We start from the raw sequence: 24,288 nt of genomic DNA, 5'->3' as shown, positions 1-24,288 counted from the left end.
CACATCTTTGGGAAACCAAATCGCTCGAATCCATGCATGGCCTCCACGATTAGGCTGCGCTTGAACCCTTCCGAGATATTTCACGTTTCTGCTAGGCACACAGGACGTGTGCGCCGTCATGCTGTGAAAAAGGAAGATTGTTATACCAGTATACAGCGTGTTATAGCATGCACGGCGCTTCTTGGTCTGCGTCCCTTTTTTTTTCGTGTAGCTCCAATGGAATTTGGAACGATGCCAGACACGACTACTGTAGCTTCTGTATTCGAAGCGTCTTCATGTCACTGCTTTCACTTTAAAGCAGTCAACGACACTTTCATGATGCAAGCATGCCAAGACATTTAATCAGCAGGGAACCAAGCTTGCGCTGGCAGGGGCCATGTTATGCAGTGAACACGCAATGCCCAAGACAGAACACGACATCAAAAAATGAGGCCTGTAACAGGGCATGTGTCGCCCCACAAACTTTCTAATTTCCTGCACATGTCTGCGAGAACCCAACATGGCACGGGGTTGTTGGCATTATGCAAAAGGGCTCTGTCAACGCTGCAGAAAATTGTACACAAAAGCCTTAAAAATGAGATCACGTTTATTGAGGAATGGTCTTGCACAAAATGCAGCAACACAAAGCCTGCCATTATCAAACGGCACAATAGGTAGTTTGTACTAGTTTCTAAGCCGCGAACTTTTGCATAGCAAAGCTTGAAAAGCTCTTCAATTGCACTGCACAGCTCTATCTTGGCTTCTTACTTTTACAGAAACCGCAGGCATTAGTACAATGCGCTCATGGGAACATCAGCCACACAAGTTCCAAATGCTTACTGATGGACCAAGATTCAATCAAAGAACACCCTGCAATGAGTCAACCTCCAACTAGAACATATTGACTCTGTTCCACGCATGTTGGCCCCTTACATTACGTTGAAGGTAATGAGGCAGTTGTGAATGAGCGCTTCAATGATCAAACAGCTGCGAAAGGACCTAATGCAAGTTCAAAATTACACATTTGACAAACTACTTCAAACAGCAAACTTGCTACACTTTACACTGCAATACTGCTCTATAAACATCCAATGACTTCAATTTCACCATAAAATGATACAAGTCCAGAATAGGTCATTGTGATTTGACACCTTAATTTCAGTTACTATAGCAAAAAAGACTACCCAAAACAGAACACTAGTGTCTCATGGCCTGTGTGCAAATATTAGTGGTTGGCAGGAAAAATGAGACAGATGGCATGCAGTCAATGCTTGGAGTATGCTGGACTGACACATACAAATTGAGCTTAACTCCTTCACCTTTGCACACCCACGAGTGTGTTGGAGTAAATGTATGCCACAGCAATAAAGTGGCACTTATAGTCTCCACGTCGACTGTTAAGAGCCACAAAATCTTTTTAACTCGGCCACATGGTAACCACTGAATGGTCTTGCGCATCAACATTGCACAAATTTGCATTTCTCAAATTAAAAGCTTAGGTTGAACCACTAATTCATAACAGCCCACATAGGAACATCTTTTATAGCCTGCAGGAAAGTACACAGGCTGCTTTTCAGCATATCGTGATTTGGACAGATGAGCAGACAAGACTTATGCAGCCAAATCAGCCACCCTACAAAAATATGAGAGTGAATCGTAAAGTCTTTGCCCCTGTCTTTTCTTTTTTAGCCAAATTACAGCTGTAAATGTGAAGTCAACGGGTACACACAGGTGATGTGCCATTTTTAGTCATTTTTAGTGGTGGACCTTTCTCGGACCGGCCCGGCCTTGATCTGCTGGTAGCTCCAAGGCACAGCGCTTCTGGTATCATACAAGCAACTAAAGGTGGCAATCGAAACCGCCGACAAGTTCCAGTCATTTCACTGGGAGGGCCTGGACTACCCATCATGCAGTCCGTACCTCACTCCTAGTGATTTGCAAAGATTTCGGTCCGTTGAAGACGTTCCTGGCAGAACAGCGATTCACGTGCAATGATGAAGTCAAGACAGCAGTTCCAACGGTGGTCCCACAGTTAATCGGACAAAACCTACCAAACAAGGATTTCAAACTTAGTGCTGCGATGGGACAAATGTCTAAACTGGTGCGAGGACTACGTGGAAAAAATATTGTTAAGGTATGTAGATTAGTACGTATATTTGCAATTACCTGCAGGTACCTTATTTTGGCTAATAAAATATAGCGGCAATGACTTTCTGATGTGCCCTTGTATCTAGAAGTGCAGTGAAGAGCGGTGTCACATATTGCGAAAGGCAGAGATCTGCCTGCGAGCCTTTTAGACATCTTTTTTCCTTGCGTGTATTCGCATGTGGCGTGCCAAGCTGAAAGTCCGTGTAAAATGCTTCTTGCAGATGCTGCACTTGAACCTCTTCTCGCCTGTGTGAGTGAGCAGGTGTCGTTGCACTCGCCTTAATGCCGAGAACCTTTTGTCACACACAGCACATGCAAATGGCACATCACCTGTGTGTACCCGTTCATGGGCGTCCAGGTTTTGTTTGTGGACAAAAGAAGCGGGGCACTCACTGCATTTAAAAGGCCTAACAGCTTTGTGTGACAATTCGTGGGCCTCTAGCGAGGGCTTTAGGGCAAAAACTGCGGGACACAGGCTGCACTTGTGTTTTTTGTCAATCGTGTGCAGCTGTAGGTGGCGCCTCAGGTTCCCTTGCTGAGAGAACCGGCGGCCACACCTGTGACACTCAAACGGCTTTTCTCCCGTATGTGTTCTCTCGTGATTGGCAAGCGTCTTTCGATGAGTGAACGCTGCCGGACACGCACGGCATGCAAATGGCTTTTCGCCCGTGTGCGTGCGCATGTGTGCTATGAGGTACTGGAGCTGCGCAAACTTCTGGCAACACACACTGCACTCGTATGGCTGCTCACCCGTGTGCGTTCGCTTGTGCTGGCAGAGTGACTGAAATTTTACAAATTCTGCTGGACAGAGAGAGCATTCATACGGTTTCTCACCCGTGTGTGTACGTAGGTGGTGGATCAGTGAAGTCCGCTGAGAGAATGAACGTTCACAGATGTTGCACTTGTGTGGCCTCTCACCAGTGTGCGATCGTAGGTGCAAGCTAAGCAGGTATTGAGTGCTGAAGGCCGCAGGACACGAGGGGCATGCATAGGGCTTTTCACCCGTATGTGTGCGCATGTGTCTCACCAGTGCTGCCTGGCTGGACAGTGTCTTCTGGCAGACCTGGCACTTTCGTGGCCACAGACACGGCATTGCAACTTTGAGCGATGCCATCATTGTTGACAGGGACTCTGTGAGGGTTTCATCTTCGGCGGTGTCCTCGTTGTATATACCCAGTCGTGCGAAACGTACACAGCTGATTCTTGCAGAGCGCCTGGGGGGTGGAACTGCAGCACTCGGTCCTTGGTACCTTGAATTCTTCATATTGTGTTTGGTCCACCACACAAAAACGATGCTATGATTAGAATAATGGTGGACGCACGCACCGAGAATTCACGCTGTCTTATGTCTGTTCACTGACACATTGGGTGCAAGGACTACGTGGTGCTTTAATGGTCCAGTGGCAATCCTGCAGAGAAAAATAATCTAAATTATCAAAAATGCTCGCAGAAACAATCACAGGTTCTTTTCAAATTGACACAATGTCATTAGCAGATAAAAATTGTTCCATCTTTTGGTAACAAAATGTAGTAATGTGCTCGCTTTCCACACAACACTTCACCTAGTCGGGCCAAACTTAAAAAAATTCATGTGCGAGTTAAAAAGTGCAACCAACTTAGTACTGTTTACTGTCCTCCTGAGCAACTCAAGGTATCTTGTATTATGAGCTTAGGTAATTAATAATTTAACAGTATTAGGTAACATAACAGCTTAGCTAATTAACAGTGTGAATTTAAACACAATAATAAAAGGGGACAAAACTCATGACAAACACTCAGTCATGTATAGATCATCACCAAGCAACTCACTTGTCATGTCATACCTCAGGAACATACTTTTCAGTCTGGGTACCACATACAATGCACGTGCAACCCCTCGTCCTTCCCCACGCATTATGCAGTATAACCCCTTCAACCAGCCTCTTCATGCGTGTACCGTTCATATTCTACAAATCTCAAATGTGCACCTCAGGCAGGTCTCAACATGTCAGTTGCTTTGTGCAAAGGTTTCAATGTGTTCACATTTGTTCCTTCACACATAAGGCATGCTTTGCTTTCTAAGCATCAGTTAAGTTGACACAAAAAAGTGCTACCGCTGCTTCATCAAGCCTCACCAAACTGTTTCATTTAAGAGCAATGACACCTAGACAGAAGTGCAAGTTGGATGAAATTTGAATTCGGCGTCACTGATTGCAAGCACAACTGAGCGCAAAGGGCTACGAAAACGTGACCGTCTTCGTAAGTGCGGACAGTTGGTAAGTTGACTCTAGGTAATTTTAAAAAAATTTACTGCTTCTGGCTCATTGTCTTGTTCGTGTAACTATATGCATCAATCCATAAGGCAGGACACTCACTCTTTCGGAAGGATTGGAGTGCACAACAGATACTTCAGACAGCTACAGTCGACTTCGGTTAATTCAATTCTGGTTAATCTGATCCCAGCCAAAGGTTTCAGCCAGCGCTCATGTGGTTCTATGGGCCAACACTCTTGTTATTTTAGCCCTAAAATTGGCTTTCACCGGATAATTAAAACTTGACCTGTCAGCATGACCCCTATGTTTACCCCAATAGCATCCCTTTTAGAGACAGAATTTGTCTTGGCAGAGCTTAGGGGGCTGCGAATGCATTGAACACGCGTCATCTCTCATCGAAAACACCTACAGCCAACATCCGATTTTTCAAACTCCCTAGAGGCCATGAAAGCATCAGAAAAATCAAGCACTCCGAAAAAATGAATGCATGCCCTTCATTGGCCCCAACAGCTCAAACTGTCACAGGCACTTCCTAAGCAGCTCTGAATTCCTGCCAGTACACTTATTAGGTGTATCTGTGTTCGCAATGTGACGGGAGACAGCAAGTGCATGTGGGCATAATTAAATGGCACACACTTTGTGCCTAAATGTAAACATCTTTGATAGAGACCGGTCTGGCTGGATGGGAAATATTGCAAGTGAAAACTGCTCCAGCCAAGGTTAAGAAGTTCCCAACGTTTCCGGACCGGCTCAGTCCCTTCTTCAAGGGATGACTGAACTGGCCGAAGAAACAGCATCCCTTAACCCTTTGATGGTTTTCACCGTACAAGTACGGCGGCGGTTTTCTGTCCCACAAGGTCTTCGCCGTACGGGTACGGTTTCGACCCTCCGTTTGAAATTTCGCGCCATAATGACGATACACGCTTACTGAGAGGTGCTGCCACCTCTTAGGTCTTACAAGAAGCGTTTGAAATTTGTGCTACCTTCTTGGGGAGATAAACAGAACAGACTTCAAGCTTCAGCGCGTCGCGCAGACTGCGGCCACAACCCTTTTGCGGCAGTGTTGCCACGACACATTAAAAAATAGTAGTAGATTTTTTCGCGAAATATCAGTAGAAATCAGTAGATTTTTTAATTTCAATTTTTGCACTCAGTTTATGAGCCCACGAATTCAGCGCTTATATTAGTACTCTGTTGAAGTATTGTAGCTTCCAGGAAATAGTACAAAAATTGATCCCGAGATTCTTAGCGATACTATTGAAAAACCCAGGGATCCAGAGAGCCATTGTCAAGCAAGAATTTAAAAACAGTGAAGCCCTCTGATGGCCTATTCAAAGGCATCAGATAGTAGTTAGTACCTGAAAGCTTTAGACAGGGGTAATTGGAGATCGCTGGGAGAGGCCTCCGTGCTGCAGTGCACATAAAAATAGGTTGGTCATGATGATGATGATAGTGGTGGTTTCATAGTTGTGGGGTTCGGTATGCACCCACTTTCACAAATTCACCGCCTCACCTTTTCCCATAGAGCATAGAAACTCTATTCCTTTTCCCCACTTTGCTCAAAGACAGAGTTAGCGCCACGTTTGAGAGTCTGGAGACGCAACAATGTATTTTAACTCCGAAGCCAACCACGTTTTTTTTTTTTTGTCTCGCTAGGTGGCATCACATTAATATAGCCTCTGTATTCCTCTATAACCATCCATCCATCCATCCTCTGTACTGAAAAAGTTGCAGATTCCGCTTTCGTTTCAGTATAAAAGCAAGAAAATCAGCAGATTCCAGCGCTTTATCACTGAATCAGCAGAAAATTTTAAAAATCAGTAGATCTACTGATAAATCAGCAGCCGTGGCATCACTGTTTTGCGGTTTCGGTTTCGCCGCGTGATCGCAACGGAGGCGCGCGAAACGTCATTTTTCTCTTTGTCGGCACTCTCATGCTGTGGAAGTTGATTTCTATCTTGATTGGCGCTGCTCTTAGATTGTTTATAACCGCCGCTTGCGAGGTATTCTCGCTCTCAGCGGCAACGCGCTTTCGCGGTTTCGGTTCCGCCGCAATGGAGGCGCGCGAAACGTGATTTTTATCTTTGTCGGCACGCTATCGCAGGGGCGGCGGAAGTTGATTTCTATCTTGATTGGCACGGCTCTTAGCTCATTTATCACCGCCGCTCATGAGGTATTCTCGCTCTCTGCGGCTGCGCGGAGACTCGTGTTTCAAGGAGTACCACACTCTAAAATACTATTGAACATATTGCAGTTCTGAGCGATGCCGACAACAAAATACTGTTCCCTAATTTTTTTTACTATTTATTCCCGACATTACACATCTTGTACATTCAATATCCGCAATAAAATAATTTGACCACCCGGGAAAGCTTTCTTCAAAATAATTCGACCCTCAAAGGGTTAAACTCCCGTCTTCTTTGTGTTGTGACTCCTCCTCTCCGTGACATCATGGAGGTGTGGGCAAACAAGGAGGAGAGCATCTGCAGCGACTGACTGATGGTGCTGTGAGTACATACCACAACTCAAGCCAGAGTCTTCACACCGGGCTGGTCTCAATTTCGATCACAGAGGCACCATTGAAATCTATTGCACAGTCATGCTTCTTGCAGTGTTCAGCGAGTGCTGCACTGTGCTTTGAGTTCCCGTACGTTGTTCTTGTGTTGGCATATTTGGTCAGAAAAGCTCTTGCTTTCACTTATGTAAGTGGTGGGGCACCTAGACCATGACACTTTGTAAACAATCATCTGGCATTTCTCTTTACATGGTTGGTCCTTTGGCTGTGGGAGCAACCTGGTGAGCGATGACACTGACTTGTGCACAACTTTGACACTGCTTTTTGTCAGCGTTTTTGAAAGCTGCTCACTAATTCCAGGAACCTATGGAATGCTAACACGATTGGCTGACTTTGTCTCCTTTGTCCCCAGCGAAACGGGCGTCCAGGGGAGGAGAGGGCCGGCGACCCTGGCGGTACTACACCCAGAAGATGAAGCCTCTTGTGTATCCACTTCTTACCTGTACACTTACGCTCGTCCATGTCGTTTCTCCCTGCTTGTCCCCGTGAACACCGCGCTGTTCTGTTTCAAATGTGCTTTCCTCTTCCTTCCTGTCCTCCTCTGATGTGCAGATTGCTTTTGCACAGAAAATAAGCGTTGAAGTGACCGACTTTATGGGGTGCAGGGTGGTTGGAACTGAACTGCATACAGTTGAATCCTTATATAATGTTACCGGTTTTAACAATGCGAAGTTGCTGCACCGTCGACTTTTGTATGTTTTCCATGGTGAAATAACCTGCTTACTACAATGCCCAGATGCTGCATTATCGGTTATACAGTCGCACCTGGGTATATCGAACTCGAAAAATAAGGAAAGAAAAAAAAAAAACGCATATCAGTTCGATATAGAGCATAATTTGATATAAGCCTGCTAAAGAATTGTATGTCATAAAAGCACATACCTTTTATAAAATCACTTTATTGATGAAACTACTTTAGTTTCGCATGAAATAGTCCTGTATTTTCTGCTGTTTCGGTAATTTAGCTGCCCACGATGCACACAACCTTCCACATTCGCACAGAAGCACCAGACTAGTGTGAGTGCACCAATCATCTCGGAGTATGTGGGCAAAGGACCGTCGTTGCTTTCCTCATTGTGCCCATTTTCACTTGTGCTCGGTATGATGTCGGCAGTCATTGTTTTCGGGCTCTCCCGTGGTTGCGACGCCATCATCTGCACTCACAAACTCGTTGATCGTTGATTCGTCAACGGCTTCGTCGCACCCACCAGAATTTAGTCATCACCGGGCATGCGGAAGCTGGCACATCTGAAGCAATTTCAGATGAACCACTTGTACACAGCCGTGCGTATGCATCAGGCGCCATGGGCACCGGGTCGTGAGTTTGTCCACTTTAGCCCTAATCTCCCCCTTATTCTGCAAGATCATGCTGAGAGTGCCGTTTGGAATCTTGCACACTGCCAGGCATCCAACTTCTCACCTCGTTCGACCCGATTTATGATTTCGAGCTTCACGGTGAATTCTGCCGCTTTATCACGGCAACAATGCGGGAGAAGGCTCACAAGACACAAACACAATAACCCAAAAAGCAGCTAGACAACTCGTACTTGCGCAATCTTGCATGACGAGGGCACAAGAGCCTCCGACTGGCTGTCTGAGCAAGCGCTGCAGGCAAGCCAGGATCATTTTTTGCAGGGGGGTGTCGACAGCTCGCTTGGCGCAGTGCGGTCACGGCAGGGAGAGTGGTTTGATGGAGCTGCGTCGCCTGGTTTCCCCGCTATCATCAGGGAAAGCCAACTTCTGGGGGAACTTTTCCGCCGCTTTGCGATTGATATATCGGGAGTCGCTGATATTTTTGTTCGATGTAAACATTAACTTTTGCTATATATACTCATTGCAACTATACTTTGTTCAGAAGTTGTTCAATAAAAAGAATAATTCGATGTAAAATGGTTTGATATAGTCGGGTTTGACTGTAATGATGAAGTCTGGCTGCTGGGTGTCTGAGCCGAAAGGTAGTGGAAAGCGAAATCTTTGAAAAGAGAAAAGACGAGAAATTCGAGCCACTGCACAATGGGCCACTGCACGCTCGTTTTCTAGCCATCTCCGCGTGGCTCTCTCCCATCGCTCTTCCACCCCTCCGAACACAAATGGGCTGTGCCCATAGATTTATGCCACTCCACTCTCAGAAACACGAATGGACCACACCAACTGTGCTGCAAGCAGATTGCTCGCATGTTGATCGCTGGCTCCTCATTCAGCGCAGCTCTGCGAACAGATTAATTGCTCGCGCCGTCTATGTTGGTTGTGTCGAAGTCATTCCTGGCCATGTGATTTCTCAGCTTCGCTTGACTCGCTGCCGAAATGGAAGATGGCTGATCCGCCCACTGATCACCGGCAAGGCACGGCGTTGCCAGTGAAAAGAAAGCGCACAGCTATAGATTTGGAAACTAAGTGCTTCTAACCAATGAGACGATCGTCACGAACGTGCTTGCATCAGATAGCGACGGCGACATTGGCAGCCACGACGCGGTAGGGCAGGCTGCCTCAACGTTGTCTTGACAGGAGGCCCGGCAGATAATTCAGTCCCTGTTGCGTTTTCGCGAGGAACCTTCCGCTGCACTACGTGGAGCACTTGGATGTCTTGGAGAAGGATGTCGGCAAGCTTCGCATAAAGCATGCATGGCTGACAGACATAAGCTTCTCTCGTGCAATCCAGTGAGAAGTACGTGGCAAGATGTTTGTGGCGATCTCTCTTCAGCATTTTTTCTTGATTTCTCAAGCTGACAGGCTGCCATGGCAGCCTTCTCCAAATTTTTAAAAGGCCCCTTTTGGGACCACCAAAGCGATGCCTCGGCAGTGTGCGCATATCGCTTGCCACCCATGACACCTCTCTTAAGTTGCTATAGCACTGCCATTCTTTAACGCCAACAGCCGCTACACGCTTGTTACACGCGATCGGAGCACCCAGGAAGCAGTTAAATGAGTGAAGACAATCAGCAGTCGGGCGAAGGAAGGCAGAGGGGAGGGGCACTGTCCTCCCCACCTATTTAGTTTTCTCATACCAGCTCTCCCATCTCCCTCTATTGAATTTTTCATGCAACCCAGTTATAACAATTATCGGTTATAACAATGGAATTTTCGTGGCACTCGCATATTGTTATAAGTGGATTCGACCGTATACCGGCTGGTGTGTGTCGGCTTAGTGTTGAAGGGAAAAGTCACCCACTCATTGTGTCGCTGGACGATAACACCCAGGATAGGCAAGGTGCTGTCTTCTACCTGTTCCATGGTGAACTCGATTGCCTGGTATATGCATTTGAGATGGGCAAAGAACCTGTCCAAGGATGACTTCACGATGCAGAGGCAATCGTCAACACACGTGACAAACACTTTTGGCTGGTCAATACTTTTGACTGGACAAATACTTTTGGTGACCTCGCCGCCGGAGAAGATGGCCGCCCGGGCTTCTTCGAACTGGGCCAAGTCGCGTCAGCTGTGCACGTCAACGCCTTGTCACAGTGGATTCCCAAACTGTCTGCGATTGTCTATCATGCCGGAAATATTACTGCGAGCTTACGATGTGGCATTTATTCTACGCCGTGATCCGGCGAAGAAACATTGCAGCGAGCATCGCTGACCCTGCGCTATTTTGCCTGAAAACAGGATCCCCCGGCGACGGCTGCAAACACACATCCTGCCTGTTTGTTCCATGTCTTCTTTATTTCGCTCCCAAGTGAAGTTACGACGAGAAAAGTTTACCAAAGTCTGGTGCCTACTGTCAGCAGCGGGTGTGTTCGTGTACTGTGTCGCTGCGTTTCTCGTCGGACGGGGTGACGTGATGGAGCAAAACCATTCCCAGGAGAAATGATAAAAGCGTGTGCGCATGAACCAAACCTACGAACGTCCCAACAGAAAATATTTGCAAAAGAAGCCTCCAACGCAAAGATTTGTCGCCGTCAACTTAGCGTGAACGATCGTTGTCAGCAGTGAAATAGCCGAGTGTCTAATGGCGATGTTCGAAAGTTGTGTAGCACTGTCGATCCATTGCTTTCCACCAGTGCTCAATGCGCACGGAAGTTGTAGAATGTGTGCTGTGGGACAGTCACGCATAAGTTGTGCTGCCAGCGCTCGATATGGTTTCTCACAACATTCTCGTGATATGTTGCAATTAAAAATTCCCAAGACAATATTAAGAGAACAGTTAAAAAAAAAAACACATGTGAGAAGGTAAGCACAGCAGCTTGTGAACCCGCTCCTACAGTACCTCTACCCGTGTCTGTTTGTAAATGTGTGTGTCCTGCATTTGTCAATTTTTTTTTATTTGCCACATTTCTTTATATTTGAGTTTTTCTTCGTTTTCGCGTTTGTGTGTGAAAACGTGCCTGCTTCCATGCATATTTGCGCTTACTCTTATTTCCGTCCTTTTATTTTATATTAGCATTTGTTTTTGCTAGTTTTCTTTCAGCAAAGTCTTTACACATTTTCATTTACCAATCTCATTCAAGGGATCGAATCCCGGCCACGGCGGCCGCATTTCGATGGGGGCGAAATGCGAAAACACCCGTGTAGTTAGATTTAGGTGCACGTTAAAGAACCCCAGGTGGTCAAAATTTCCGGAGTCCTCCACTACGGCGTGCCTCATAATCAGAAAGTGGTTTTGGCACGTAAAACCCCAAATATTATTAATCTCATTCAAAGCACTAACTCCTGTACACTGCAGGGCTGGCCTCTTCCATCTCATTAAAACCTTTCTCACTGGTCTACCTCATCTTCTCAATCTGCCTACTCGCTGTGTTTTCTGTCTTTGCTTATTGTGTTGTTGCTGCAATGTGACTAACCAACTTGCTCAAAACAAATTTTGATTGCCTATGAAAACAGAAAGGTTTAGAGATGCATTTTCTTAAAAGCGTCATGTGGGTTGCACAGCAACTTTGCCTCTTACCTCTGTTCATGTTTATGCATCAGTGCATGTGGTAGCTCGCCAGAAGTGCACATGAAAGGCTGCAAATTGTGAAACAACACCTTGCTATGGTGTTGCATTTTTCATGCATTCAGTCTTAGTAAACAGATGGTTTTGCTGCCCATAACATATGATGGCAAACATTTTCAACACGAATAACATTGTGCAGTGGGGTGTCATTTCCTCTCTGACACTTTCGTCGAAGACATTTTTCAGTGAATGGAGCCCTGCAAAGCAGTGCATTGAGAGCTTTTGCAACTTTCACTATTTATTATTTCACAAATGTCATTGTGGCCATCGATCGCTATGCCGATGGCTTGTGAAGTAAATAATTGCCTCAATAAAACATATTCAACTTCACTCAGCATTTTTTAGTACAAACAATGCTAGCAGATCTATTCAGGGTGAATAATTGTGCTTACATCGGTGTTACTTGCCCGGTCAGATGAACAAATACAACAATGGCTGCGGCATGACTGTGATTTGATGTGCAGACTGCTAATGGCGCCTTTCAAGCGTGCCCTTGACTACTGCTATTAATAGCTACCCGAATGATTATTTTGGACCTAACTAAGCTAATGATGTTTGATAATTGTTCTCTCATTCGCAGTATTTGCCTGGGTCAGGTAACCAAAATAAACAATGCCACCACATGAATGTGTGTTTGCATGCAAGCTGCCAACTGTGGCGGTCAATTTCGCGTTGACTACTGCTGTTTCACCTACAATGGCTAAGACATGGCTGCGCTTTGAAGTGCAGATGCTAAAGGTGCCTTTTAAGCTTGCCCCGACGACTGTTATTACATCACAGGGGCCGTCATGCTCGTAGGTGGCTGCCCAATAGAGTATTTCGGGCCTTCTGACATTGGCATTATTCATCTCAATGGGCTTGAAAAAACAGTAGGGGCAGCACAACTGCACGCAAAGCACAATGTGCTTTGGCGTGCAGGCTGCTAAGAGTGGCTGTCCGAATGAGCATTTTGGGCCCCACATAGTTATTCAGGGTTAATAGCTGTATTTGCATTCAGATTTTCCTGCATTTCAGCACGTTTCCACGCCAATACTTATATTGAGCACAATCTCTGCACGACGTTGCTTTTTCATAATTGGGCTTCTATTAAAAGGAATATGTCACCAAATGAACTGCTTATTTATTTGAGAGGTCACGGGAGAATGCTTGGCTGCTGTGCTTGATGCACAGTACACCGCTTCAGTGATGGGAAATACACTGTTGCGCGTGCCGAGGTATGTGTGGCCAGCAGGAGGTCTGGACCCCACTTCACGCAGAGTCAGACGAGGAGCGTTTTCTTGGCTAAGAATTCTTTATACAATGTTTACATGTTGTCGTCGTTATCAGGAGAGAGACCAACAGAGCAGCTGCAAGCTGCTTAAATGACCCCCCTCAGTCCCCAGATGGTCCCTAAGGATGAAACAAGGTGGAGAGAGAGAGAGAGAGAGAGAGGGTCCAGGCAGCCTCCGTGGTCGTAACGCCGCTCTCGGTGGCCAGCGCTTTGTCGAACCGCGAAGCGCCGTCGGGCCAATCTGTTGGTCGGTCAAAATGGTGCGCCGCGAAAGTTTTATGGTCCGCATAGGACAAAGGGAACCAACTGCAAGGCACAGGGTCGAAACACAGCCCTCCTTTGGAAACCGTCCCAAGCACAGCGGAAGTCGTTCATGTTGCGGGCCCCGCCAAACAAAGGAGGGGGGGTTGCATAGCTGCCGGCACGGGGAGGGGCCGAATAGAAGTCCGTGATCCGGTGGCTGCTTCCATCGTGGACGCCGTGCAGCTGTGAGGAAACCCGAGCCGTGCATGTAGTCGGGTGCCCGAAGCAGGCACCATGCAGGGATAAATGCTGCCTCCACGGTGAACACATCATAGCACTGGCCTTCCGTCGGCAAATCCCAGGGCACAAACATAACACCATATATGCTTCGAGAACTTGTTAGTGATCTTCTCGACCATCAGTATCTCGATGCGGCGAAAGAAATCGTGCACAAGACCTCGGTGCACACGTGTCTCACTTCATGCTGCGTCTTCTTTTCTCCGCATTTCATGGGTGCTTTTGCGAGGGCGTCGACAGTTTGCCACCGGAAATATTTGAAGCTTTGACCTCCCTCCTCACCTTGAACACTTTGCTTTTGCTGACACCAAGCACCTTGAGTTTGTAATGGTGGCGATAAATGCATTGTTCTATATAAATACTTGTTCAATAGCAACTGATTCATTTGAAGGTCGGAACAGGAGTAGTAAATTGCCATGTACATGTAAACAAGCGCAAAAGCCATGCAGAGCTGCTCTTTCTACTTTTGTCACTTGCAATGAAGCTAAAGAGCAGACGGCGGGCAGCGTTGTAGAAGGCATGGGATTACTTTTCTGTCGCAATCCGGCATGTGCTGTAGCACATGAGGGCTCTACTAAACCTGTCATCAAAATACAAAAGTCTTTATTTATACCGAGAATTGCACGTTTCAGAAGCACGATTCTTTGAGCGGGATTATTTTAGTCACGGAGGCAATCGGACGTCGCGCTTTGGTGATCTGAGCAGGGTGGCCCCTTTTTTCTAATGTTGTATCCAACTATAGTGTTATATCCAGTGCAGTTGCAAGATTTTCGGGATTTCTGCCTATGTTCTTATTTTTGAGGTAAGTTCTTTACATACTTGGGCTACCCCAATTAGTGCATGGATTTTAATTGGGGGACAATTGACACATGGCAATGCTTGCTGGCTTACGCTACAAGAAGCAAAAATAGATTGATGATTCCACAGGCATTTGCCACATTGCTGCAAGCACACATGCAATGTACAAATTACAAAGTAGCTGTTTCTGGTATTAATTGTTTGACAATAGCCTCATAACATATAGGTATCTAATACCTTGTATGTCTATGATTGCCCTTATATTCACTCATAAGACTTTTTTACAGCCTTCAGAGAAAAAAAACAAAAACATTGCCTTAGCTGATGTGGTGAAATGTGAAATGGGCTATTCATAGTGCTTCCTCTAGTCTTGCAATTTAAGAAATGAAATTGGGAAAAGGAAGTACAGCAACAGCGGGAATTCATCCAACACTTTGTTAGTGGAAGGTGGGGACGGTACCACTACACTAATGTCTAACTGAACGTGGCGGCTCTCTGACAGGTGCTTTCCGACGAAAGGCAGGTCCAAGTGCCTTCACAGCACTTTTATTTCTGGATCTCGGCTTGTTACAATATCTGTCTGTTACCATTCTAGGCACATTATACACAAATTTGACTATTTGACAAATGTGGAACCTGCAATTGCTGCTAAGACGCCTTTCTTTTCAATACTGCAGGTGACTGCTGTGTTGATCAGGGAGGTTGGTGCTGACACTGACGTGACGCACTCACGTTTTCTACAGCGTGCAATTGGTGCAGTTTACTCCCTGACCACACCTGCAGTGCAATTTGAGCATGCTACAGTGCTGGCAGCATTCATGTTCCCGCCACGCTGCATCCATTTTCATTCAGAGAACTCCTCTGTGTCCATCAGCTGCAGTCACCACAGCTGTAGCAGATGATCGGCATACTAAAGCAGAAGTGGGCCATTGGTTTGAAAAAAAGTATGTTTATCGTCATTTTTTGCATTTGCGCATTTATTTTACACAAATTACTATGCATATGTATGATATTAAAAAATAAGCTTAATGAAGCGTGACGCTTCTAGCATTCTCAACGATGTTGCGCGGGAGGAAAATTGGATCGTTTGCCAGAGTAATATCACTCACGGTAGGTAGCATGGGAAGGGGCGACTGAAAATTCTAGGGAGCGGCGCCGCTGCGATTTGTAGCAATGTGCATTTTAAAAGCCATATAATAAGCAATATGCCTTACGCGGAGCACTTAATTTTTCTCTTGATTAGATGCACCTACCCTACGAACTCCGTATGCCTGTAAGCAATTGTTGAAATTTTTTCAGGGTCCCTTTGAGTTGTGTGTATCTATATGAGGATTTCAAGGGCTCATGCTTTGTTATATCCATTATTTCGTCATTTCCTGTTACATTATAACGAGGTTCGACTGTATTGAACGGAGACGTCCACCCCAGCATCAATCCATTTAGGCTTATAATTGTTATGCCAACGACATACTTGTTTACAGGCTGCAATGTTCCTAATTATGAATAATTAGTCTATGAAATCGCTCTTTTACACCTACAAAACAGTTTTTGCATAAATAGGTTGGTTCAGGCAGTACAAATCTGTTTTGCTACAAAACGAAATGCAAGAGAATATGCACAAATAGATTGGCCAATACAACAAACCTGCAGGCTTGGAAATGACTATGGGTGACTGCTCTTCCACGGAATGAGACATCCAGTTCCTGTCGGGCACGCTTTGGTCGACGTCACAGTTTCAGGCAGTTGCCATAGTGACCACAGCTGCAGGCCTGGCGTAGACAATAGCCTCCAGCCTCATGCAGCTGCGACAAGATTCAGAGAAGCAACTTGGTGATCTTGGTATCTGCGTGCGACATACAGGTATTTGCACAACAGCAGCCTCAAAAGTTTTGCATATATGAAAATATCTGCCAACAAAACCGTTAGCCTGTTACACACATTGTCTGCAAATAAAAACCAGCCAACTCAACCACTACAGCCAGCAGCAGTTATAATGAACGTGCATTAAGGAATGACCAATAGATACCCAAGGCTACTTGAGGGTAAGAAAGATGCCCCAATGGAAAGCTACAAATGTTAATTGGGGCTCATTATGCACATACAAAATGTGGTAGAATGGTATCTTTTCATTCTGCTACCAGGAGAATGTGGTTGCCATGGGTGGGAATCCAACCCCAACCTCAAGGTCAGCAGCAGACTGCCACACCCAGTGAGCCACCACTGAGGGTGACCTGTATAGAGGAGCCTCTACAAACATAAAACAAAGCATGTCTCTTTCTTTGTTTCATGAGCTTATAGAAGCAACTGAATTAACTTTCAATGGATCCAGGTAAGATAAATTGTTAGTGAGAGTGGACAAAATTCCGAGCTGAAATAGCTGACATAGGCCGCATGCAACTAGCTTTGTTGTGCTCTCTCTCACTTATGTTGAATTCCAATGGCGGAGTCGGAGCAAGTTTTTCTGCTCGTTTCGGAGCAAGTTTCTTCCAATGGCAGAGTGAGGGCGGGAGTAAGGTGTTCCAATGAGAGAGTCGGAGTGGATTCAAAGCGGGAGTCACTCCGTGGAGCTGAAAAAGATGCTCCGCCAAAATCGGCGGAGTGGACCGGAACTCTGCGTGACGTATTTCCTTTACCACGTTCGTCTGCTGGGAGGCGCCACCGATCACGACTCGCGAGGAAGCAAAAGCTGCTGCACGCTTGGCGAGATATCCATTCCGCACTCTTAAAAAAAACAACGGGTGAACGGCGCCGAAGAGACAAGTGACCGGTGCGGGAAACAGCGGAAGGAAATGACAACACGCAAGGTATCCTGGGTACTCGGTGATACAACTTCCGCTTCCGCCTTGCTCCGGCGGCGCAGGTTGTGTTCCACTTGCAGATCTGGAGGCGTTGCTCTGCGCCAGAGTCGAGTGCTCGCTTGCGGAGTCCGTCGGCTGCTCCGACTCCGCCATTGGAATTCAACATTAGAAAATACTTCTCCAAAATGCCATTGCTTGATTCAGATGCACAAGAGCTGGTAAAAAAAGAAAAGACTGACAACAGTGGCAATAGGCCTTTTTTCAGGCAATGTCGGGGTGCCATGTGGGTGCAGTGTACACTATGCGGAAAGAGCATACGTCAAGCGAGTAGCAAGCAGGCTCGCTGAGGCCCCCACTACCTGTTTGCCCAGTGGTGCCATGGGAATACAAAGACAGAGAGGTCAGAGGTGCCGCTTCTTTATTGACGCTCCTGACGACATAATTACAAATACTCCAGGCATCTATATTTGTTTCTTCATAAAAAAAAAAAGAGGGGAAAGCAGTAACACAGTCTATGCGGTCATTACCGAGCTCCCGCACTTTTGCAGAGAGCTAAGCGCCACCATAAACATGTCGCTTCCATTGTGTAAAACATATGTTGAGAGAATGCTGCAATGTCAGATAGCAATATATTGAATATGTAACATATTCACCCTGGATATCATGTCTCATGCACGTCGAACTGCATGAAAGTGGTTTAGTTATATTCTTGCTGCAAGCTTCTGAAAAAATGAACACCTATTAGACATAGGCTGTCGTGTGGTAACAGACAACAAACAGCAACCATGAAGCGTGTTTTGAATACAGCAAAACGGCATGAAAGTCCAGTCAACATGACAACCAACCACATAATGTTGCCTGTTCATCTCACTGTTTATGCAAAGAAAAGCTGTTTTTACCATATAAGAAATGAAGAGGTGGCTACTTATTCCATGCACATGGAGTTGTTGCTCCTGAACTTTAACAGCAGCATTAAATATATGCTTTTCGTGCAGCATCCCAATGAGTAATAATAACCGACTTTAAGCATAAATATGTCCTTGAAGTGTCTTTCGGTCTATAAAGGCTAGAGGAGGTTTACAAAATACTCCTCAATATCTCTTATCTAAACAACCACTCTGTGTGGCAAGCTGTCCTTGTCGTTCTTGTACTTGGCAATTTTGCCTGTTCGACCACATGATGCTTGACAATGGCGTGTTTATTTCTGTTAAGTTGGGACTCCCCTTGGCATCAGGGGCAACTGCCGGGGTGCTATCCTCCAATGTGCACAGGCACAGAGGGCAGATGCATAACACATCTTTGGAAGAGGAGCTTCCTCTGGCACTTGTTTTTTACTAGTCACTGACTAGTATAAGTCTGACTGTTCATGTTTATCTACGTAATGTTCATCTCCTTTTTAACTTTTTCAACATGTCTGCTGTCAGTTTCTTTTTTCTGCTGTTAAATGTTACTCCATTGCACATCCGAGACCCTGAACCCTCACTGACTTTCGCATCCAAGTGACAAGACTACTGAACATTCGCCAGAATGCTCTCCGACCTACATCCACTACATTGCATTCCAAAGGAGTAGCTTGGTGTCAATGGTCTGTCAACATGGCCACTGTATGTCAAAAGGATAGACAGTTGGGCGAGTTGGTACGGTAACATGATTTTGGCTTCTAGCGCGAAGTGAAACACGGACACAGAAAGGAGCAGACAGGACGAGCGCTGTATGTCGTTGCACTATGTATCTGTCTTCGGAGCAATACTAAATTTTCAGACATTACCATATCCCATTTGAGGGATTCTCCTCAACACCTTTGAATTCAACTTTGCAAAGCATGTACTTATCAACATGAAGCATGAACAGTAGTCTTTGCTAAACAAATGCCCAGCTCCATCAGTTGCAGTGTACAACTCTTTTGCAATTTTGTGAGTCACGGGTTCTACTCTGTTTACACAGCCAGACATGTGCTTAATGAAAGCTCGGTCAGGTGCCCACTGTACTGAATAAGTTGCAGTCATTTGCACATTGCACCCAAATCACTCGCCTCTTGTGCGACTGTTGACGGCTGTCTGTAACGGCAGATCAGTAAACTTATTTTGGCACACATCTGAAACCCAGTGACAACAACAACAACAAAAAACGCTAGAATATGGATAATGTAATTTACTTTTAAACTCGCAAGAAGTTGAACTTAAACGTCAAAAATGAACAGCGAGCCATACACCTGCCGATCAGACGGAACAGTCATTTCAGACAAAGAAAACAACGCAGCCAAAAGAAAAGCTGCTGAGGCACGAGAACGATTTCTGCTTTTCATTTTCGTTAAATACTGGCTCCGGTTATCTGAAGTCCGTCACCGTTTCTAAAGTCAAGACCGCGGAAACAAACGTGTTGTCATCACAAAGAAAGCGATCTCGGCTTTCTCGTTGCCGTTTGCTGTAAGCTCAAAGTCAAATTTCACAGTATAGTACAAAGGTACGCGCGCGTCAAGTACAGTTCGTTATTGTAGCATGGCAATACCATGCTGTGGGCAGTACAATACAGCACAGTGGAGCTGAACAAAGCGCTAATGTTGCGAAAAACTTCAACAATCGCATAATTCGACAAAAACTGGGAAATGCACACGCACCTTTCATTTGAAGCTTCACAGTCCCATTAGCGAGTACTTTCTAATATAGGAGCGAGAAAGCAGCATTGGCCAAAGAAAATGGGTATTCAAATCAAAGCAACGAGACGCCCTCTCAGCTACTGGCGAAGTTTTCCCACAGAACACCTATACAAACTTAGAGAAGGGAAACTGTACCTTCCACAGTGCTACGGAAATAAGCGTAGCGGTGGCGTCGTGAACTAAAGTATGTGACTACGGGTGGCGCTGCACAACAGGAAACGCGGTCATAACATCCATCCATCCATCCATCCGGAAACGGGGTTTTGCACACGCTTTACCAGGTGTTCTGTGGCTTTACTGGGTTTCTGGCTTCTGCGCCTCGATCGTGCTCCCGCCAGTTTAGTTACTGTGTAGCAAACGTAGCGCCTGTGTTAAGTGGGCGCTACGTTTGCCACACAGCAACCAAACTGGCGGGAGCACGATCGAGACGCAGAATACATGTAGCGCTGAGTCATATCGAGTTAAGGCACACTCTGAACTGACTTTTAAGGGCATCCCGAGCGGTTTTTCGTTTATTACGCCGCCGTTACGCCGAGTTGTGCCGCCGCGCTCCAGCTGTTGCATTTCGTGTAGGGCTACTGACAAAATGCGGTTTCCAGGTGGCACGATGGCCTCGACTGGAATAAACGCACACGACACCAAAGATTGAGTAAGCCTGAAAATATTTTATTTGCATTTTACAAGTACAACAAAAAGCACACGTCTACGCATCCACACAAACGCGTTTACATAGTCAAGAACATAGGCAAGAAATGGCTCATTAATAAGGGTAGCACAAACGCACAAGAAAGAAGACCTAAGCTACAAAAGGTACGGTCGGCTGCTAAGTATACTAATAATTTCCCTGTCACCGCGTGTCACTTTTATACAGCATCTTTACAGCACTACCAGGCCGGGTAGTTTGGCGGAAAGAATGCAACAGCTTACGGCCGTCAGCTGCCTCTGTCATAATTATCCTAATCTCCGCATCAACGTCGTGCAAGTCCGCATACAGGCATCTGTATCTGAACCATATATGTGCCAGCTTAATACATGTGTAGTGAAATTATGACAACCACTGCGTCTTATCAAACGTATTGGTTTTGCAAATGCGCATTACAGCTGACGGAACGACATACTGTAAGTGAAGCACAAGAGAACAAGGACAAAAGGAGGATACAACACTTGAAGAAATGAAGAATTAGTAGGCGTACAGCAAACAAGCGATGACGGAGAACACACAATGATCGGGTGTTCTGTGACATCGCTTTGCGTATTTACGGTGTTATGGAGATCAACGGCATAAAAACGTACCTTCAAGCGTACTCCCTCAACCTCCGCCGCATTCATCATGATAATCAACGCCTGAACAAAATGAGGCACTATTTTTTGCCAAGAGTAGACCTCTTTACAGCAAGTCTATGTAATGACTCGCAGACGAAACCAGCATGCTTTCTAAAATGTTTTACCGCCGTAGTATTCGAACGCCAACGGCCAGGAAACACATCGATGCCAATAGGCTGTCGGCTGTCGGTGGTTCATCAAGTACAAAAACCTTGACGCTGTAACTAAAAAGCAGCTTCAACATTCAAATTTTAAAAAAAATCTACTGCCTATTTGCCTGAGGTAACAAAACATCCTTAGACACCTCGATTGTTTGTGTCAGTGGTTTGTGTAAAGTAAAAAATTCAGCATGTTTAGCGCCCCTAGCAGAGAAAGCACAAATTAAAGTATTCGACCAAATTACAGTAACTCCACTTGCGCGCTTACGCTGAAACGCGCCTCGATTGATTTTTCGCCCTCTGTGGCCATTTGTTGAACTTGAGAGTGTACGGGGCCTGGTTTTCCCGTTTCCCCGGTTTTGCAGTTGCGTTCATGTTCGCTTTGCTTGCTTTTTGCATGAAATAGCTCCGGCTCTGGATCTGACTGCGTATGGCTTCGCGTGCCTACATCTTGTCCGCATCACGACCTACTGAACTACAGACCTGCACAGATCTCCCTCCTCCAGCACGCCTGGTCTAGTTCGCCCCTTTTGCCGCTAGGGAAAGAACGTACGAGCAGAGTGGCGCTAGTCATAACCTGTTCGCTGTCGTCTGCTTCTGCGATCTGTTCAGCGCTGGTCTTGCCATTTCGGCAGGCACAAAGCGCTTGTTTTGGCGGTAAATGAATAAATTCACAAATATACAAAAGAAGACATATTTGCGAATGCTTTGCGTTTGAATAGCGAAACTAGAAGAGGATGAGCGGTGCAAGAAATGTAGACAACGAGCATAGGTGGCCGCTGCAATGCTAGATCAACGGCATAAATTTTCCTTTCCTAGCCTCCTTAAGAAACTGGAAAAATTGTTTAAAAAGATTCATAGGATAATCTAGCTTTCTTTAGTTGATTACAGACAGCCTAATGTCGTAGATGACATTAGGATTTACTACTGTGTGCCGTAGTGAAAGGAAGATGATCTGGTAAAAGTATAGTAAAAGTATTCACTAGTAAGTCCTCCACCCGATATGTGCAATAGTCTGATCGATTCTGTTTCAAGGGAAGGTGAGCATATCTTGTTTTTAATATCGTTGGATGTCTAGCTCAGTAGAAAGCTTGCAAAAAATTACGCGATCCCAGTGCTTTAAAACGTGCTGCAATGCAGGCCTTAAAAATCGTGTCACGGAACTCTTTTCAAACTGTAAAGCTAGCTTTTCCGCGTAGTACGGCGGCAGCATAACGGTGGTGCTGAAGATACGTACGCAGTGAAGCTGTGTGCGTAATTCACTTTTTGAACTCACGACGCATTCACGGACAACTTCTAAGAGTTAAAATGAGTGGTAATCATTCTGTCGTCGAACATTACGGTGGTTTCAAGTTTCTAAAGAGCGCAGAAGCGAATTTTACAACGTGCAGAATAAAACTGTTGTGTACTTTGCGAACTCTATACACAAGGTGATTTATAATAATCTTCTTGAAAAGGCAATAGGAGCGGCTATTTAACGCTATTTTAGAGAGCAGCGGACTACACGCTCCGACATTTTTTAGGTTCGGGGAGTCAACTTTTGGACCCAAGTGAACGATCAAAGCCTTGTGACATCTCTGTCACTGTGTTAGCAAAAATCGTCAACTAGAGAAGCAGTTCGTCGTAACACAACAGCTGCAGTACTACTTACAACGCCGCACAACCGCCCACCGCGTAGCAGACGAACAGGTTATAAAAGCGCCACCTACGGCAGTCGGTTGAACGAAAGTGGGCGCAAGCTGCTCCCATAGAAGCCGGATATCTGTGCAGGTCTGGAGTTCCAGTAGGTCGTGGTCCGCATCTCCTCCTCCCCCCCCCCCCCCCCCCTTATTAATTGCCTTTGTGTAACATACGCCCGTTCACTCGGAACGCTGGAAAAGATAGCTGAGCACTTACTCTATGATTTTTTTTTTTAAACCGAGCCTCTAGTTGAGCCATGTGCATTTGACTTTGCATATTGATTTACCAAAGCAGTTTCTCAATTTTCGCTAATTTCATCGTGGTAGCACCTGCAGCTCTGCCAGGGAAACAGGCTAAATTCTGCGCTCTCGCATGACCCGCTCACAACGCCCTGGAGTGATCACATATGCGTAACTTATTGCAAAGCACGCATTTAATAACCCCCCGACATTGAACACTTCCTACCCTCACCTATCACCAGGCCCCCACTTTCACCAAACGAAAGCAAGGTGCCTCGTTTAGTTCACTAAATACAGTGGGCGAACCTCGTAACGCATGAAATTACCGATAGAAAAAAAAAGAAGAAGGGGTGGGGGAGGTTTCTATACTTATTTGTAACAACCAATTGATGTTAATATGCCTTCCACGTCGACTAAACATTAGCTTCGCGTAACGCAGACTCTCGGGACATTGAGAAACCTACGTAGCTGACAATGACCGCGTATTGACACTTTCAAACACCTACTTTAGATATCTATTGCTAGAGCTGAATATAATCGGCACGAATTTAACGTCGCACACGATCTGTCCTAGTAGTGTGTCCTTGTTTGTCATGTTTCATCTTGGCGGCGTTTGTAGTCGCGCCAGCTCTAAGGTTACGTGCTAAATTTTGCGCCGCTTGCAAAATTTATAATCGTGTACGCCGTATGTGTAACGCTTGAATACGTACTTATTGCACATGCCTAAATAACTCATAGACATTTAATTTTGCCGACACATAACTAAGCCATAAGGTGCCCCTTATTTCCGCCAAATATCAGCTGTGTTACACAGAGCTCCCTTAATTGATACACTGAGAAACAGCGTAAAATGGTCACGTAACGCTTTCAAGACCTTCAGAGAAGAACGATATTCAAAAGCTGCACTTAATTATGCATTTAAGTTAGCGCACAAATGTG

At 45.6% G+C, this 24,288-nt stretch overlaps 1 protein-coding gene across 2 annotated transcripts; it reads right to left on the bottom strand.

The window, feature by feature from the left end:
• Nucleotides 1-568: 568 nt before the first annotated feature.
• On the bottom strand, nucleotides 569-20,068 carry LOC135900488 (gastrula zinc finger protein XlCGF57.1-like). Of its 2 annotated transcripts, none has more exons than XM_065429971.1 (3): nucleotides 19,911-20,068; nucleotides 16,140-16,297; nucleotides 569-3,536 (listed from the first exon to the last, which is right to left on the bottom strand). In XM_065429971.1, the coding sequence occupies exon 3, from the start codon at nucleotides 3,389-3,391 to the stop codon at nucleotides 2,273-2,275; it is 1,119 nt and encodes a 372-aa protein (XP_065286043.1). In that variant the 5' UTR covers nucleotides 3,392-3,536; nucleotides 16,140-16,297; nucleotides 19,911-20,068; the 3' UTR covers nucleotides 569-2,272. The 2 variants fall into 2 exon arrangements, with proteins under 2 accessions (XP_065286043.1, XP_065286045.1); XM_065429973.2 differs by having other exon boundaries at nucleotides 16,140-16,338; nucleotides 19,911-20,062.
• Nucleotides 20,069-24,288: the final 4,220 nt, after the last annotated feature.

The sequence above is a fragment of the Dermacentor albipictus genome, chromosome 5 (genome assembly GCF_038994185.2).
Source record: "Dermacentor albipictus isolate Rhodes 1998 colony chromosome 5, USDA_Dalb.pri_finalv2, whole genome shotgun sequence".
NCBI classification, from domain to species: domain Eukaryota; kingdom Metazoa; phylum Arthropoda; class Arachnida; order Ixodida; family Ixodidae; genus Dermacentor; species Dermacentor albipictus.
This window is presented reverse-complemented; position numbering and strand designations above follow the sequence as displayed.